This window comes from Rutidosis leptorrhynchoides, chromosome 11 (genome assembly GCF_046630445.1).
Source record: "Rutidosis leptorrhynchoides isolate AG116_Rl617_1_P2 chromosome 11, CSIRO_AGI_Rlap_v1, whole genome shotgun sequence".
Taxonomy (NCBI): Eukaryota; Viridiplantae; Streptophyta; class Magnoliopsida; order Asterales; family Asteraceae; genus Rutidosis; species Rutidosis leptorrhynchoides.
Genome location: NC_092343.1, coordinates 242,260,711 through 242,280,617, shown reverse-complemented (window position 1 = coordinate 242,280,617; position 19,907 = coordinate 242,260,711). Strand labels below are relative to the sequence as shown.

General features: G+C 37.2%; 2 protein-coding genes across 2 annotated transcripts in view; one reads left to right on the top strand and one right to left on the bottom strand.

The window, feature by feature from the left end:
- Positions 1-8,356, bottom strand: part of LOC139875493 (uncharacterized) — an 82,390-nt gene extending 74,034 nt beyond the window's left edge. The window contains exons 1-2 of the mRNA XM_071862829.1: positions 7,663-8,356; positions 7,427-7,573 (exon numbers count right to left, since the gene is read on the bottom strand). Of these exons, the coding sequence (XP_071718930.1) occupies positions 7,427-7,573; positions 7,663-8,356 (841 nt within the window). The remainder of the gene's footprint in view (positions 1-7,426; positions 7,574-7,662) is intronic.
- A 2,246-nt stretch (positions 8,357-10,602) lies between these two features.
- On the top strand, positions 10,603-11,325 carry LOC139875491 (uncharacterized). The gene has a single exon (XM_071862828.1). It carries the CDS (start codon positions 10,603-10,605, stop codon positions 11,323-11,325), a length of 723 nt encoding a protein of 240 aa, XP_071718929.1.
- Positions 11,326-19,907: the final 8,582 nt, after the last annotated feature.

Genomic DNA, 19,907 nt, shown 5'->3' with positions numbered 1-19,907 from the left:
AGTTGTTCCTTTCGTCCCTAGCTACGTTGTGGTGGTATTGGTAAGCTCAAACTCCGAATTTCATCTATTTGATTTGATATTCAAGTTAGGGTTTGAGTTAGTTTGATGAAAAACCCTTTTAGATGATGAAATGGGTTTAGTGATGCTAGTAATTGGGTTTATTGTTAATTGTTGGTGGATTTTGGGTTGGTGAACTAATTGGCCATGTTTAGGACTTGAAATTGAGTTTAATCACTTAAGTTAGTGATTATGGAAGTATTGAAACCCATTTAAGGTTATTTGGTTGACTAATTGTGACTTTGGGTTAAATTAGGGTTTGGTGGTGATTATGACCCATTTGGCGATTTAATGAGGTTTATAAACTTGAAATGGATTAAGTTGAAGTATAAAACCAAGTTAAATGTGTTTTGGTGTCAAAACTTGTAAATGGTGAGATTTTGACCTTATGGGTCAAAATTAGGGTTTAAGTGTCAAAATGGGTATGACACGTATTTAACACTTGAGTTCGGGTTCAATTGGCGTATTAGGACCATTCTCACTTGTGTTAGTGATTATTGGTTAGTTTTGGGCACGGTTTGTGCTTGGAAGTGCATTTGGGTCGAAATTACACTAAGTGACGAATTGGGTTGATTTGTAAATCCACTCTAAGTGTATTGTTGTAATTGTGATAATGGAATAGGTATTTTTCATTGGCGAGTTGCGGTTTACTTGGAAGCTTTCTTCAAGACTTCAAGGTGAGTGTTAATATCCTATGTGCATATGTATGTGTAGGATGGGTGCGGGTTGGGTGAAGTAGTTCTCGGTCATAGAACTCACTTCACATATAGGTGGATTGATGGACTTGTGTATAGGTCCAATTGGCACGGTTGTACATTTTGGTTGACCACCTTTGACGAGGTGCACACTTTGTGTGTACGTTATCACATGGGCGGGTGATGTGGATTATATAACCCCAATGGCGAAGGGTTAATATTGTGAGTGGAATAATTATGCGTTCATGTTTATGGCGTATTTGTTTGTGGATGTTACGGTAGCATCGAGTGTGAACCACGAGCCGGTAGCACTATAAACTAAGATGTGAACCACGAGCCGGTAGCATCGAGTGTGAACCACGAGCCGGTAGCACTATAAAATAATTGATGTGAACCACGAGCCGGTAGCATCGAGTGTGAACCACGAGCAGGTAGCACTATAAAAGAGTATGACTCAATTGCGTATGGTGTGAACCACGAGCCGGTAGCACCATAGCGTTATGGTTAACCTTGGGAGTGTTACGCGTTGTTATATTTATATTGTTACATATTAATGTATTGTTGTGTTGTAGCTAACCCTCCGGGTGTAGCTATTTGGCGTTGTTCACATCGTCGTTGGTGAACTTATATTGTTGTTGTATCTTTAGCTCGTTGCTTAGAGATCGTACGGTATGCTTAGTGTAGTGCCTTATATGGATGCCTCGGTATGCGGTATTTGTTATTTTGTGGCGTGTCCATTTTATACATATATATGTATGTAGTATATTATCATTCACTAAGCGTTAGCTTACCCTCTCGTTGTTGACTCTTTTTATAGATTGCATGCGGATGGTGGCTCGGGTAAGCGCGAGGATTAGAGGACTTGCATAGTTTGCGTAGAAGGCTTGCTTTTGGATTTATTAGGATTGGGTAGCGTGTCCCCAATCGCCATGCTCGGCTTTATTTTGTATTAAAAGTCTTATGGTCGAAAATTGTATTTTGATACTTAAAGGGTAATTTGGGTCGATGTGGGCACCGCTTCGTAAACATAATTTTATTAATAGAACGTGCTAGTTTTTATATATGGAACATGGGGTTAAAAGCGTTACGCCTAAATATGTCGGGAACTAGTCAAACATTTTCGCAATTAAGAACTTTTTAGACAGTCCACTTTGGCGCGCCGCGCGGCCTATATGGCGCGCCGCGCAACATGCTGTTCAGGGAAATTTTTTTTTATTTTGCTGTTTTCACGTGGTTTTGTCGTTGGATGGTTTGGGTTGTTACAAATACGCAACATTTACACTGACACAGGAGCTGGAGCAGACATTATGTATGAACATTGTTTCATACAGCTACCCAAAGATGTGCAAGAAGGAATGAAGGAAACATATGTGCCGTTGGCAAGTTTTACAAGTGAGCCATCGTGGTCTGAGGGAAGTATTTTGCTTGAAGTAACCTTGGGCAAGCCACCCCTAAGACGTGCAGCCAACATTGAGTTCTTGGTAGTTAAAGCAAATTCACAGTACAACATAATTTTGGGAAGAACTGCTTTAATGACGTTTGGAGCTGTAACGTCAACTGTACATGGTATGATGAAGTTTCCAACACCAGGCGGAGTGGCAACGTTATATGCAGAACGGCAGAAGTCAATTGAGTGTGCCCAAGTAACAAAGGCAGTAATTAAGCCAATCATACACAATGATGGGTCAATTTCACCAAATCTTAAATTTCCAGATCAGAAAATCATAATTGCGCATACGTTGTCCACTGAATGTAGAGAAAAATTATACAATATTTTGACAACAAATTTAGACGTTTTTGCAAGGCAGCCGTCTGATATGACCGGTGTTCAAGGGAAATTGCAGAGCATAGGCTAAATGTGAACCCCAATGTACATCCTGTTTGTCAGAAAAAGCGTGGCATGGCGCCAGAAAGAAGCAAGTTCCTTCGTGATGAGGTACGAAGTTTGGTAGATGCTGGGATCTTGCGATACGTTAAATATCAGACATGGGTAGCCAATCCGGTCATGGTTAGGAAACCGGATAATTCATGGCGGATGTGTGTGGATTTCACGGATATCAATAAAGCATGTCCAAAGGATAATTATCCTTTACCTAAAATTGATTGGAAGGTTGAATCATTAGCAGGATATCGATTCAAATGTTTTCTAGATGCAGCTAAGGGATATCATCAAATCCCGATGGCTTTAAAGGATGAAGACAAAACAGCTTTTCACACGATGGAAGGCATATTCTGTTATATGAAAATGCCTTTTGGTTTGAAGAATGCAGGAGCAACATATCAACGACTTATTGATATGGCGTTTAAGGATCAAATTGGGCGAAACTTAGAAGCTTACGTTGATGACATTGTCATCAAAAGTCATACTGAAGAAAAGATGTTACGAGATATACAGGAAACTTTTGCATCTCTGCGAAAAATTAACATGAAATTAAATCCCAAGAAGTGCACGTTTGGTGTGGAAGAGGGAAAATTCTTAGGTCATATTGTCACAGAACGTGGAATTAAAGCTAATCCTAAGAAAATTCAAGCAATTGAAGATATGAAGTCACCAACTAGCAAGAAGGATGTTCAACGGTTACATGGATGTCTAGCAGCATTAACAAGATTCTTGTCCAGAGCAGCTGAAAAGTCACTTCCATTCATGAAGGTGTTAAAGGGCTGTTTGAATAAAAAAGATTTTATGTGGACGGCGGAAGCCGAAAATTCATTCCAAGAGATTAAGCAGTTGTTAAAAACATTACCTACGTTAACAGCACCAAAAGAGGGGGAAACCCTAATTTTATACTTAGCTGTCTCAAAGGAAGCAATAAGTTCTGTTCTAATCGCAGAACGGAGTGGCGTGCAAATGCCCATATATTTTGTTAGCAAGGTGTTGCAGCTTAGTGAAACAAATTATCCACCACTTCACCGAATGGTTTATGCCCTTGTGCATACTGCACGACGTCTACGAAGATATTTTCAAGGTCATCCCATTTTAGTATTGACAGATCAACCATTGAAGCAAATACTCCGGCGCCCAGAATCATCTGGCCGTTTAGCGAAATGGGCCATCGAGTTGGGGGAGTATGAAATCAATTTTGCTCCTCGAAATGCAGTTAAAGGGCAAATTTTGGCAGATTTCCTCTTGGAGACAAATGAAAAAGTAGAGTATGACAACAAAATGGCACCATCACAGCATGAGTGGGAGTTACACACTGATGGGGCATCCAGTGAAGAGGGAACAGGTGCAGGGCTAGTTTTAACAAGTCCAGACGGTGAAGAATATACTTATGCACTGAAATTCTATTTTTATGCTTCAAACAATGAAGCAGAATATGAGGCATTACTCTTTGGCCTTCGCATAGCGGTAGAAATGGGCATAACAAATTTACGAGCGTATGTTGATTCTCAAATTGTTGCCCAACTGGTTAATGGAACATTCGATGCAAGGGATGCATCCATGAGGCAATATGTAAAGTTGGTGGAAGCAATTTCAAAGAAATTTGATAACCTTGAAGTCGTGCAAATCCCTCGAAATAAGAACAAAAAAGCTGATGTTTTGAGCAAGTTAGCCACGTTAACATTTGATCATTTGCACAAACGAGTGTTGGTTGAAGAACTTAAGGAGAAATCAATACATGGAAAACCAATTATTGCAATAGTTGAAGAAGCTAAGGAAACTTAGATGACTCCGTATTTGAGATATTTACATGACGAATGGTTACCTGTTGATAAGGCGGAAGCAAGAAGAATAAGAGTGACTGCACCAATGTATGAAATAGTTAGTGGCGTCCTTTATCAAAAATCATACAATGGTCCGTTGTTAAGGTGTCTAACCGATGATGAAGCGTTAAAGGTGGTCAAAGAAATGCATGAAGGAGTCTGTTCGCAACATTCCGGTTTCCGTACTGTGGCGTCACGGATCATGCGACAAGGGTATTTTTGGCCTTCACTTTATCGGGATGTTGCAGAAATCATCAAAACATGTGAGAATTGTCAGATGCATGGAACAATTCAGCGTCTTCCAAAGTATGACTTGATACCGGTATCATCCACTTGGCCGTTCTGTAAATGGGCTATTGACATTGTGGGGCCATTCAATAGGAGCACTGGTAATGCTAAGTTCTTGGTGGTAGCAATCGATTTTTTCACGAAATGGGTTGAAGCAAAGGTTTAGCAAAAATCACAGGAGAAAATGTCAAGAAATTTGTTTGGCATGATATTATATGCCGTTATGGGGTGCCAAATGAAATAGTTAGCGATAACGGCAAGCAATTTGCAGAAAATCCATTTCGGAGTTGGTGTGAAGAGCTGGGCATCAAACAAAATTTTACATTTGTTGCTCATCCTCAAGCGAACGGACAAGTGGAGGTTACCAACAAGGAAATTGTTGCTGGCATTAAGGCACGATTAGGTCTAAGTCAAACTGGATGGGTGGATGAATTGCCAAATGTATTGTGGGCACACCGGACGACGCCAAAGCGGAGCACGGGGGAAACACCTTTCAGTCTGGTGTATGGAACAGAGGCAGTGATACCGGCTGAGATATGTGTGCCAACGCAACGCATTATGGCATTTGATATTGAGGTTAATTCTGAGGCGTTAAGAGAGAATCTCAATTTATTGGAGGAAAGAAGGTTGATGGCCGCCATCCGGCAAGCGGATCACAAACATAAAATGGCAAAATATTATAACAAGAAAGTGCAGCATGTGCAATTTGAAGTAGGTGATTTAGTACTACGTGATAATGAAGCAAGCAGGCAAATCAAATTTGGAAAGCTAGCCCCAAAATGGGAAGGACCTTATAAGGTCACGAAAGTAAATCAGAACGGATCCTACATGCTTGATGCGCCTTCCGGCGAGCAATATGAAAGTGCTTAGAATGCAATGAATTTAAAGAAATTTTATGCGTAGCACTATATGCATGGACCGCTTGATCAACTGTCAAATGCATGAGATATAGTCATAAATGAAAAAATTTCTTTAAAAAATATGAATAATAGCAATTATTCTTATGGCAATATTTTTCAAATTTTATCCGGCCAAGGATTTTTTAGCCCAGGTGTCACATAGCTGTGTGTCATCCCTACCCGCAGAAAGAAAGAGAGCCTTTCGGTGGTAGAAGTACAATCATACTCAAAATGGTTGTATCGATAGTGAGACATGTAGAACTCACTAAAACATCGAAGCGATGAAACGAATCTACAAAAAATGTCATGACACATATACACAAAATACAAAACAAAACAGAAAACGGATCATAGTGTCCAGCAAAATATCTGAAGGCGAAAATAATTCATAACTTTTCCTCATGAATTTCATGACGGAAGGCGTATGGCGGAGAATATGTTTTTAATATTCATAACTATAATGATTGTAACGTACAATCTCAGTATCTTGAACATTGTTCAGTACAATAATCTTACTAAGTTACATCATATCTTTCTAATATACATAACTAAATGCAATATTAAGCGTTATGTAAAAGCAGATGTATAAAAACATAATGTTTTATTCATTCTGTGGAGTGTAATTCAATACATCATCTATTGTTACATCTGGCCTTTTACACAGATTTTCAAGATCAGAAAACTTTATATTTTCTATTGAGGCACCGGCTTCATCAGCTTCTAAAATAGCATTTTCATTAATTTTTGATGTGATTACCTCAGGAAGAGGATTTGGAAGTTCTGGTAGTTTTTTCTTCATAAAGTTGAAAAAATTTAACCGTTCAGCAGATTTCGCAAGGCGGACAAACTCACGGATTCTGTGAGATAGTGCCTGACAGTTAAAGACACGCTCTACAAGTGCAGGAATGCCAGTTATCATTCATTTTTCATTCTCCTCTTTGGCTCTAAGCTGTTCCTTCAATATGTTATTTTCCTCAACTAATTTTTCTTTCTCCTTCACTAGTTCATCAACTTTGCTCAGATGCCGTGTTTCTCTGAAGGATAGTACTTTAACTTGCTCCTTATATTCCGCCCTCTGACTGTTGCAATTTTCATAATGCCTCTTCATTGTCTCGTATTCCCTCTTCATCTCTGTGGCTATTCGTTCAGCCTTGGTTACTTTCTCATTTTCAGCAGATAGCTCCTTATTTGTAGTGACTTCACTGTTCTGCAAATCAGATAGGCGTTGAAGGTCATTCAAACCAGAAGCAATGTTCAAAATAATGCTTTGTGCCTTAACTTTCTTGGCATCTGCATCAGATAAGTTGCTAAAAAATTGCTCTAGTGAAGGACACACCATGGCATTCATAAAAGTCATGAAATCTTCATACGAATGTGGTGGTCCTTTTAAAAGAGAAGAGAGCATGTTTGTGTCAAGATTGGGAAGCGTAATTTGTTGTTGAGAAGAACTAGGGCCACCTCCCTGTTGAGCAGATGACGAAGGAATTTGACCAGTTCTTCTCCTCTTGGCGGAAGGCGGAAGAGTTACTAAGATAGTGTCTTGATGTGATGCACTAGTTGTTGGAGATAAAGGAAAATTGTTACTTATAAAAGAATTCCAATATGCTTCACAACATTTCAAAGGTGGCATTAAATATAAGGAAGGGTTTGGATTATAAAATCCACCAGTACTGGGTATGTAAGAAAACAAGTACAGGTTTGGGTATGGAATTTTGCATAATTCAGTGTTGTCATTTTCATTACCCGAGGTACGACGTTCTCTAGAGGCAATCCGATTCATACCTATGTCTTCTTCTTCTTCTTCTTCTTCTTCTTCATCTTCCTCCTCCCTCACTTCATCTGTTTTGGGGGTATCATCAATAATTTTCTCAGTGCTAAAAGTAAGCTGTGAATAACATGATGATCGCATAGCGGTAAGCGGAGTAATTTCTGCAAAAAGTTAAACCGTCACAGTGATTAAATGGATAGATACAGAAGAACATTTTATTTAAGCATATATAGCAAAAGTAAATGCTTACTCTTTTTCCCAGCAAGAATACAAGCATAACCTTGAGAGATATCCCAATCTTGGCTCATGGATGTCAGCGAAAGCATGTGTTCCCCATATTTAATATCATTAATTTGTTCAGCTTTAATCTTCTTAAACAAAAGATTTTCTTTGGTGACGAGTTTTGGAAAGGTAACAGAAATGTTATGCGAATATTTGCGCCATACTCGAGTAGCTGAGTATTGTTTATCAATTACATCTTCATTTATGAAAATAAATGAAGCATACCAGTTATCGCCAGGATGATCAACTGCAGGTTTCAGAAACCCATGAACTTTATTGAATGTAAACCAACCATTTTCATGGCGTGCTATGCGTACCAGATGACAAAATATTCGAATTGATGGCTCAATTTTCCTTGCGTGACAATACATTTCAAAAATCAAGATCTTTCGAATTGATGCTGGTTCGAATTGACCAACAGCAACACCGAAAAATCTGCAAACTTCTAAGAAGAAGGGTGTAACTGGTAAACGTAAGCAAAATCTGAAGATTGAATGGCCATAAATGGAAACTTTGCCAGGGGGCGGTGAACAGGCTCTGGCATTAATTGCAGGAATCACTGGTTCAACACCAGCTAATCTAGGGAAATGTTGCAGTAGCTCGCTTAAATATCTCTCATTTACTCTACTAGGAATAGCTGCAACATCCTTTATGGCCGCCATTAATGTTCTAATGAAACAGAAAATAAAGAAGGTATTAATGGAAGAAGATGAATACTGTAGAAGGAAGTTGTAAACGCGAATTATCGGCTAGGGTTTATGATGGTTAAAAGTAAGAAGATATAACAGCTGTAGTTAATGGTGAATTGAAGGTTTTGTTTTCAGCCACACACGTGTAAGGACAAGATAAAAAGGTGACTACATCGAAGAGTCCTTTTACAGCTAAGAGGCGCGTGCGATATTTTAGCAATCATCATGTTTTCAGTAAAATTCGCCTATCATTTAATGCCTGTGGTGTGATTACCAATGCGAAAGGAAAAGGTGAAATGTGAAGATTTTGGTTGGCATGCGTTATCAAAAGTTTAACAAATTAATCATTTTTCAAATGCTTAAGTCCTTAAACTGGGGGGGACTTAATGGTGTATCCTATCGTATACACACATAAAATGGCATAATGGTTGCATAAAAGTAGCATCAGGAAGGATAGAAACAACAGTTTTGTGGAGTTGTCCGTCCAGCGTTCTCCGCTGTACAGGCTGTTCCGTCATGCGTAAGCCCTGAAGGCCGCCTAGCGTGTAAGCCCTCGCCGGAGAACGGCACTTTCAGCATAAATTTTGGACCGCGAGTAACAGAACGTATCATCATCTGACACTTGTCCCTGAGCAATCTGGTGGATCTAACACTATAAATAGACCCCTTGGGTCGTCATTTTACACAAGTTCAGATATTCTGACAACTTTGAGAGCTGAGACTTCACTTCTCTTTCTCTCTCTACTTTCTCTCACTAGAATTCATCCGGCTAGCACTCTTACGCTCTACGGATGACAGATTGATTAAGCCACCCCACAAGTTTCTACACTTGTGAACCGGGTCTGCAGGGATTATTTCCCGAGGGTAAAAATCAATCGGTAACACTCCGTCCTCCTAAAAGCTAGATCACTTCTAGTCTCTTGTTGACATACTAAGCCTTACCTCATAAGGAAATAGGTGTTAACATAATACTTGTATGTAAATACTCTCTTACGCTCAAAAATTCGTGTTATAACAATTCTTATTGAATTTAAGATTATTAAGATAATTTTTTTTTTAAAGGCAAATCTATAATTACACACAAAACCACGAATATTTACATCTCATTGTCTCAAATGAAGCTTGAACCCACAACCTCTTAATTGAAGGGTTTTCTCATACCGCTAGGCCAAGGGCCCATTGGTAAGATAATTATAATACATGCTAGTTTCTTTTATTTATATTTAAAGTAAGGTTGATTAGTGTTTATTTGATTTAATAAATAAATTTTTTTGAGAGTAATAAATACTGATCAAATACATACATATGTATATGTATATTTTTAGTGCGAAAAGCTACTTAAGGACAAAGACGCGAAACAGATGAACTGCGGTAAATGCTAATGAATGCGGTGAGATTACGCGGAATATTAAAGAGTGCGTAGGATTCTCGCAGTACTTGTGCGGAATGCCTAAGTGCGCGCACATTTTACTTCCGCACAGATCTCAAGCCTATAAATAGGGAGCTTGGCCTCTCATTTTAGGTTGTTGATTCTGGAAGGATTGTCCTAGCCATATTGATCTCTCTCGTGAGTTTGCCCGAGACTTGATCTTTGTTGGTTAAGGTAATTTACGAAGACCGGGACATGGTTGTTGATCGTTTAGCACCTAACGAAATACGACAATAAGGTCCCAAAACCATAATCAACATCCATTATACCACCTCATTGCACTCAATCCTTGATTAACCTTTATTTGATAATCTAGGATTGATCAATTGGCGCCATCCGTAGGACCCGAACCGAATTGAAATGAGAAATTCACGTTCGTTTTAATCGAGCTATTAAACTCATTTCCTAATTCTAGTCATGTTAATTTTCTTTATTATGTTGCAGGAAAACGTAATCTCTTTAACAAAAGTTGTGAGCTAAACAAAATGACGAAACAATAAAAGCTTTTAGCTACGAAAAAGGTTGTAAATGAGACGAATATGAATTTGAAGGTGCACAAAGTGTGGAACACTTTTTTGAACAAAAATTCACCACAAAAGATACAAAAGGTGCAAGACATGAAAACAGTAAGCACAATACACAAGAAGAAAGGGTTTAAAAAGCGAAAGGCAGCAGAAATGCTTGAAAATGGCAATTCGCGCCCATTACTTTTCTATTTGAGCAAAACCGCGATACGTATGACGCACCGCTAGTCATATCGTGTAAGATCGCAAATACTGGAATAACAATTATGAAAATACATGTTGACACTGGTAGTAGTATAGATTTGATATACGAGCAGTGTTTTCGACAATTGCCAGAATGTATTAAAGAGGAATTGAAGCCAACCGCGATATCTTTGTCTGGTTTCGCGGGTGAATCCGCCTGGCCTATGGGGCAAATATCATTAAAAATCGAGTTGCATGATGAAGAAGATGTGAAATTAAAAAGGCAAGCGCAGTTAGATTTTTATGTTATACGCGCTGCTTCGCGTTATAGCATGTTGTTGGGTAGATCCGTGTTGCGTAAGCTTGGCGTGGTGCCATCTACAATACATGGAATGATAAAATTCACTACTTGCAAGGGTGTGGCAACAATAAATTCTATGGGTATGCAGACAATTTGTGCAGCTATACGTATGCATGATGCAGTTGTTGCGCACAAAATTGTAGAAGATGACATGGTTGTCGTAAACTTTAGATATCCTGATCAAAAAGTAAAAATTGGCACCGAGTTGAATGAGGAAAAAAGAAAGAAAATTATGCAATTGCTTGTTGCGTACATGGACGTATTTGCTTGGAGTAAACAAGATATGACTGGAGTTCTGCGTGATGTTGCGGAACATAGATTAAATGCAAATCCTGCACTGAAACCAATTGTGCAAAAGCGCAGAGGTAAAATATCAAACATGGGTTGCAAATCCAGTATTAGTAAAAAAGCCCGATGGTTCATGGAGGATGTGCATAGACTTTAAAGACATAAACAAAGCTTGTCCAAAGGACAACTATCCGCTTCCAGAAATAGATCTCAAAGTGGAGTCTTTGCATGCTTATCCTTACAAATGCTTTCTGGATGCTGCGAAAGGGTATCATCAAATACCAATGGTGTAGTGACCCGAACTTTTTCATGTTTATATATATATATTAGATGAAATTGTTATTTACATGATTAAGTGTTTCCAACATGTTAAGCAATCAAACTTGTTAAGACTTGATTAATTGAAATAGGTTTCATATAGACAATTGACCACCCAAGTTGACCGGTGATTCACGAACGTTAAAACTTATAAAAACTATATGATGACATATATATGGTTATATATATAGTTAACATGATATTATGATAAGTAAACATATCATTAAGTATATTAACAATGAACTTCATTTGTAAAAACAAGACTACTAACTTAATGATTTTGAAACGAGACATATATGTAACGATTATCGTTGTAACGACATTTAATGTATATATATATATATATATATATATATATATATATATATATATATATATATATATATATATCATATTAAGAGATATTCGTACATCATAATATCATGATAATATAATAATTTAAAATCTCATTTGATATTATAAATATTGGGTTAACAACATTTAACAAGATCGTTAACCTAAAGGTTTCAAAACAACACTTACATGTAACGACTAACGATGACTTAACGACTCAGTTAAAATGTATATACATGTAGTGTTTTAATATGTATTCATACACTTTTGAAAGACTTCAAGACACTTATCAAAATACTTCTACTTAACAAAAATGCTTACAATTACATCCTCGTTCAGTTTCATCAACAATTCTACTCGTATGCACCCGTATTCGTACTCGTACAATACACAGCTTTTAGATGTATGTATTATTGGTATATACACTCCAATGATCACCTCTTAGCAGCCCATGTGAGTCACCTAACACATGTGGGAACCATCATTTGGCAACTAGCATGAAATATCTCATAAAATTACAAAAATATGAGTAATCATTCATGACTTATTTACATGAAAACAAAATTACATATCCTTTATATCTAATCCATACACCAACGACCAAAAACACCTACAAACACTTTCATTCTTCAATTTTCTTCATCTAATTGATCTCTCTCAAGTCCTATCTTCAAGTTCTAAGTGTTCTTCATAAATTCTACAAGTTCTAGTTTCATAAAATCAAGAATACTTCCAAGTTTGCTAGCTTACTTCCAATCTTGTAGAGTGATCATCCAACCTCAAGAAATCTTTCTTATTTACAGTAAGATATCTTTCTAATATAAGGTAATACTCATATTCAAACTTTGATTCAATTTATATAACTATAACAATCTTATTTCGAGTGGAAATCTTACTTGAACTTGTTTTCGTGTCATGATTCTACTTCAAGAACTTTCAAGCCATCCAAGATCCTTCGAAGCTAGATCCATTTGTCTCTTTTTAGTAGGTTTATCTACAAAACTTGAGGTAGTAATGATGTTCATAACATCTTTCGATTCATACATATAAAGCTATCTTATTCGAAGGTTTAAACTTGAAATCACTAGAACATAGTTTAGTTAATTCTAAACTTGTTCGCAAATAAAAGTTAATCCTTCTAACTTGACTTTTAAAATCAACTAAACACATGTTCTGTATCTATATGATATGCTAACTTAATGATTTAAAACCTGAAAACACGAAAAAAATACCGTAAAACTGGACATACGCCGTCGTAGTAACACCGCGGACTGTTTTGGGTTTGATAATTAAAAACTATGATAAACTTTGATTTAAAAGTTGTTCTTCTGGAAAAATGATTTTTCTTATGAACATGAAACTATATCCAAAAATCATGGTTAAACTCAAAGTGGAAGTATGTTTTTCAAAATGGTCATCAAGACGTCATTTTTTCGACTGAAATGACTACCGCTTACAAAAATGACTTGTAACTTATATATCTGACAATAAACCTATACTTTTTCTGTTTAGATTCATAAGGTAGAGTTCAATATGAAACCATAGCAATTTGATTCACTCAAAACGGATTTAAAATGAAGAAGTAATGGGCAAAACAAGATTGGATATTTTTTTATTTTTGTAGCTACGGGAAATATTAACAATTCTATACAAATCATATCCTAGATAACTTATATTGTATTATACATGTATTCTAACATATTATGTAATATTGGGATACCATAGACACGTATGCAAATGTTTTGACATATCATATCGACCCATGTATATATATTATTTGGAACAACCATAGACACTCTATATACAGTAATGTTGGAGTTAGCTATACACGGTTGAGGTTGTTCCAAAAATATATATACTTTGAGTTGTGATCTAGCCTGATACGTGTATACACTGGGTCGTGGATTGATTCAAGATAATATATATCGATTTATTTCTGTACATCTAACTGTGGACAACTAGTTGTAGGTTACTAACGAGGACAGCTGACTTAATAAAGTTAAAACATCAAAATGTATTAAAAGTGTTGTAAATATTTTTTGGACATACTTTGATATATATGTACATATTTGTTATAGGTTCTTGAATCGACCAGTGGCTAAGTCTTACTTCTCGACGAATTAAAAATCTGTGAAAGTGAGTTATAGTCCCACTTTTAAAATCTAATATTTTTGGGATGAGAATACATGCAGGTTTTATAAATGATTTACAAAATAGACACAAGTACGTGAAACTGCATTCTATGGTTGAATTATCGAAATCGAATATGCCCCTTTTTATTAAGTCTGGTAATCTAAGAATTAGGGAACAGACACCCTAATTGACGCGAATCCTAAAGATAGATCTATTGGGCCTAACAAACCCCATCCAAAGTACCGGATGCTTTAGTACTTCGAAATTTATATCATATCCGAAGGGTGTCCTGGAATGATGGGGATATTCTTATATATGCATTTTTTTAATGTCGGTTACCAGGTGTTCACCATATGAATGATTTTTATCTCTATGTATGGGATGTATATTGAAATATGAAATCTTGTGGTCTATTGTTACGATTTGATATATATAGGTTAAACCTATAACTCACTAACATTTTTGTTGACGTTTTAAGCATGTTTATTCTCAGGTGATTATTAAGAGCTTCCGCTGTCGCATACTTAAATAAGGACAAGATTTGGAGTCCATGCTTGTATGATATTGTGTAAAAACTGCATTCAAGAAACTTATTTCGTTGTAACATATTTGTATTGTAAACCATTATGTAATAGTCGTGTGTAAACAGGATATTTTAGATTATCATTATTTGATAATCTACGTAAAGCTTTTTAAACCTTTATTGATGAAATAAAGGTTATGGTTTGTTTTAAAATGAATGCAGTCTTTGAAAAATGTCATATAGAGGTCAAAACCTCGCAACGAAATCAATTAATATGGAACGTTTTTAATCAATAAGAACGGGACATTTCAGTTGGTATCCGAGCGTTGGTCTTATAGAACCAGAATTTTGTATTGGTGTGTCTTATCGAGTTTGTTAAGATGCATTAGTGAGTCTGGACTTCGACCGTGTTTACTTGAAAAATGATTGCTTAACAAATTTTGTTGAAAACTATATATTTTTAACATGTGAATATTATGTGATATATTAATCTCTTAACGTGTTTGATATTATGTGATAGATGTCTACCTCTAGAACAAGTCCCATTGACTCACCTAATAATAATGAAGAGTCAAATGTAAATTGGAATGATTCGTGGACTGATTCACAAGTTCCCGAAGAGGAACCGGAAGAAGAATCGGAACCGGAAGAAGAAGAAATAGAATCAGTAGGGGAAATAATAAAATGGTTAAGTAGAAGAAAATCCTCAACCAACCGACCAAAGTTAATTATGGTCAATGGTGTTTCCGCCAAGGAAGCAAAGTATTGGGAGGATTACCAATTCTCCGATGAATCGGATCCCAACAAGGATTCCGATGATGTTATAGAAATTACCCCAACACAATTTAATAAGGCAAAAGAGAACAATAAGGGAAAGGGTATAAAAATAGAGAAATTTGATTCCAAACCCAATGAACTTTATATGTATCGTCAACACCCGTATTTCTTAAGTTGTGACAATAACCCGGGAACCTCTAAACCACCAGGTTTTTCTAAACCAATGTGGAAAACGACGGCTCGTATTAGGGGAACATCATATATCCCTAGAAACTTGGCAAAACGAACCAAAATTGAAGAAGAAGAAACGAGCGAGTCAGAATAAGATAGTTGTATTCGTGTGGTGTAATATATGTAATATAGTATGCTTATGCTTTATGATATATGTAAAAATTGCTTGTATTAATAAGTATTTTTTATGAATCTAACTCTTGTCTATTTTACAGTATAAAAACACAAAATGGATAGACAACCTAATATTTTAAGAGACCTACCCGGAGACATGATTGATGAAATCTTGTCTAGAGTTTGTCAGAATTCCTCGGCACAACTATTTAAGGCGAGATCAGTTTGTAAGACATTCGAAGAACGTTCCAAGAATGCCTTGGTTTATAAAAGGCTTTCGTTCGAAAGATGGAGGATATCACATTGGGAAATCCATAAGTTACGATGTGTTTACTTTGACGCATATATTGCGGGGAACCCAAATGCTATTTTACGCAACGGGTTAAGAAATTATTTTGACTCAATATATCCGAATATAGGACTTCGTGATTTAGAAAAAGTGGCTAACATGCAACATAAAGAAGCATGTTATGCTTACGGGTTAGTAATGTTCGCTTCTCACCAAAGTGAGAACAAGAACATCGGGCTACAACTATTAAACAAAACGTTCCCACAAGTGACGGAGGCGGTAATTGGGGTAAGAAATGAGGTTTTTAGGTTATTACGAGATTGTTGGTCATTACGTAATCTTCATCCTTTTGATGACGTTACAACACATTGTCTTACTATCGGTCACAACGGTTATGTTCCACAAAATCAAGGATGGGAAGTGGTATTAGTAAAACCAGAATGCATGACTAGTTTCTGGACGTATGAATTACGTGTCATTATTGCCTTTGCTGAACGCCTTATTTATTAACTAGAATTATCTTCGCAACTACTTTGTATCAAAGTTTTATGTGCTATATTTCATGCTATATGTAAAATAGCGGTATTGTAAGTTTGCAAGTTATTGTATAAAGGTTTGAATATGATATATTTTTTTTGTTGTGATTAGTTTTTCATATAGAATTGTAGTAGTTGAAATGGCATGTTAGCTACTGAGTATGAACTTAACGGGTAGGTACTACCCGAATTAAAGAGTATAAAACGCTAATATGAAGAAAGAGCTTTTATAAATAAGTTCATATTACGCTACGAAATACTATTGACTACTCTTGATATTCTATATGATTAACTCGTTTCATTTGACTATTTTGAAGGAAATGGAACCGACTACTCAACACACCTTGAATATGAGCGAAGAGGAATTTCGTGCCTTTCTTGCTTCAAACATAGCCGCAGTATAGACCGCGCTACATACCAACAATAACTCTGAATCTAGCAATACAGCTAACGGCGCAAGAAATCGTGTAGGATGCTCCTACAAGGAATTCACTACCTGCAAACCTTCAGAATTTGATGGGACCGAAGGACCAATCGGATTGAAACGGTGGACCGAGAAAGTTGAATCGGTATTTGCCATAAGTAAGTGTGTTGAAGGAGACAAAGTGAAGTACGCTACGCATACCTTCACAGGTATTGCGTTAACATGGTGGAATACCTATCTAGAGCAAGTAGGACAAGATGCTGCTTACGCGCTACCGTGGTCAGCATTCAAGCACTTGATGAACGAGAAGTACCGTCCTAGAACCGAGGCCCATAAGCTCAAGTCAGAACTTAGAGGGTTACGAACACAGGGATTCGATATTACTTCGTACGAAAGACGATTCACAGAATTGTGCCTATTGTGTCCTAGAGCGTTCGAAGATGAGGAAGAGAAGATCGACGCGTTTGTGAAAGGGTTACCGGAGAGAATCCAAGAAGATATAAGTTCACACGAGCCTGCCTCCATACAAAAGGCATGTAGAATGGCTCACAAACTAGTGAACCAGATTGAGGGAAAAATTAAAGAATAGGCGGCCGAAGAGGCCAACGTGAAGCTAGTCAAAAGAAAGTGGGAGGAAAACGGTGATAAGAGTCACCAAAACAACAACAACTATCCCAACAATCGCAACATCAATCGCAACTACAACAAATGGCAAAACAACAACAACAACAACTACAACAATCATTCCAACAACAATAACAACCGCAATAACAACAACAATCAGAAGCAGCTATGCCAAAGGTGTGAAAAGTATCACTCGGGGTTCTGCACCAAATTTTGCAACAAGTGTAAAATAAATGGTCATAGCGTGGCGAAGTGTGAGGTCTACGGACCAGGGGTTAACAGAACGAAAGGAACAAATGGTGTCGGAATGAGTAATGGTGGAGCAAGTAGTGTCGGAGCAAGTTATGCCAATGTAGCCTGTTATAAATGTGGAAAACCGGGCCACATTATTAGAAATTGCCCGAACCTGGAGAATACGAATGGACAAGGCCGCGGAAGAGTTTTCAATATTAATACGGCAGAGGCACAGGAAGACCCGGAGCTTGTTACGGGTACTTTTCTTATTGACAATAAATCTGCTTACATTTTATTTGATTCGGGTGCGGATAGAAGCTATATGAGTAGAGATTTTTGTGCTAAATTAAGTTGTCCATTAACACCTTTGGATAGTAAATTTTTACTCGAATTAGCAAATGGTAAATTAATTTTAGCAGATAATATATGTCGGAATCGAGAAATTAAACTGGTTAGCGAAACATTTAAGATTGACTTGATACCAGTAGAGTTGGGGAGTTTTGATGTGATAATCGGTATGGACTGGTTGAAAGAAGTAAAAGCAGAGATCGTTTGTTACAAAAATGCAATTCGCATTATACGAGAAAAAGGAAAACCCTTAATGGTGTACGGAGAAAAGGGCAACACGAAGCTACATCTTATTAGTAATTTGAAGGCACAAAAACTAATAAGAAAAGGTTGCTATGCTGTTCTAGCACACGTCGAGAAAGTACAAACTGAAGAAAAGAGCATCAATGATGTTCCCGTCGCAAAAGAATTTCCCGATGTATTTCCTAAAGAATTACCGGGATTACCCCCACATCGATCCGTTGAATTTCAAATAGATCTTGTACCATGAGCTGCACCAATAGCTCGTGCTCCTTACAGACTCGCACCCAGCGAGATGAAAGAACTGCAAAGCCAATTACAAGAACTTTTAGAGCGTGGTTTCATTCGACCAAGCACATAACCGTGGGGAGCTCCTGTTTTTTTTTGTCAAGAAGAAAGATGGTACATTCAGGTTGTGTATCGACTACCGAGAGTTGAACAAACTTACCATCAAGAACCGCTACCCACTACCGAGAATTGACAACTTATTTGATCAACTACAAGGCTCGTCTGTTTATTCAAAGATTGACTTACATTCCGGGTATCATCAAATGCGGGTGAAAGAAGATGATATTCCAAAGACTACTTTCAGAACACGTTACGGTCATCACGAGTTTATGGTCATGCCGTTTGGTTTAACTAATGCACCAGCTGTGTTCATGGACCTTATGAACCAAGTGTGTGGACCATACCTTGACAAGTTTGTCATTGTTTTAATTGATGACATACTTATTTACTCAAAGAATGACCAAGAACACGGTGAACATTTGAGAAAGGTGTTAGAAGTATTGAGGAAGGAAGAATTGTACGCTAAGTTTTCAAAGTGTGCATTTTGGTTGGAAGAAGTTCAATTCCTCGGTCACATAGTGAACAAAGAAGGTATTAAGGTGGATCCGGCAAAGATAGAAACTGTTGAAAAGTGGGAAACCCCGAAAACTCCGAAACACATACGCCAGTTTTTAGGACTAGCTGGTTACTACAGAAGGTTCATCCAAGACTTTTCAAGAATAGCAAAACCCTTGACTGCATTAACGCATAAAGGGAAGAAATTTGAATGGAAGGATGAACAAGAGAAAGCGTTTCAGTTATTGAAGAAAAAGCTAACTACCGCACCTATATTTTCATTGCCTGAAGGGAATGATGATTTTGTGATTTATTGTGACGCATCAAAGCAAGGTCTCAGTTGTGTATTAATGCAACGAACGAAGGTGATTGCTTATGCGTCTAGACAATTGAAGATTCACGAACAAAATTATACAACGCATGATTTGGAATTAGGCGCGGTTGTTTTTGCATTAAAGACTTGGAGGCACTACTTATATGGGGTCAAAAGTATTAAATATACCGACCACAAAAGTCTTCAACACATATTTGATCAGAAACAACTGAATATGAGGCAGCGTAGGTGGATTGAATTGTTGAATGATTACGACTTTGAGATTCGTTACCACCCGGGGAAGGCAAATGTGGTAGCCGACGCCTTGAGCAGGAAGGACAGAGAACCCATTCGAGTAAAATCTATGAATATAATGATTCACAATAACCTTACTACTCAAATAAAGGGCTGAAAGAGGGAAATTTAAAGGATGAAATACCCAAAGGATCGGAGAAGCAT

Coding starts and splice junctions, on each gene's coding strand:
- LOC139875491 (XM_071862828.1), top strand. CDS start 10,603: ATGAAAATACATGTTGACACTGGTAGTAGTATAGATTTGATATACGAG.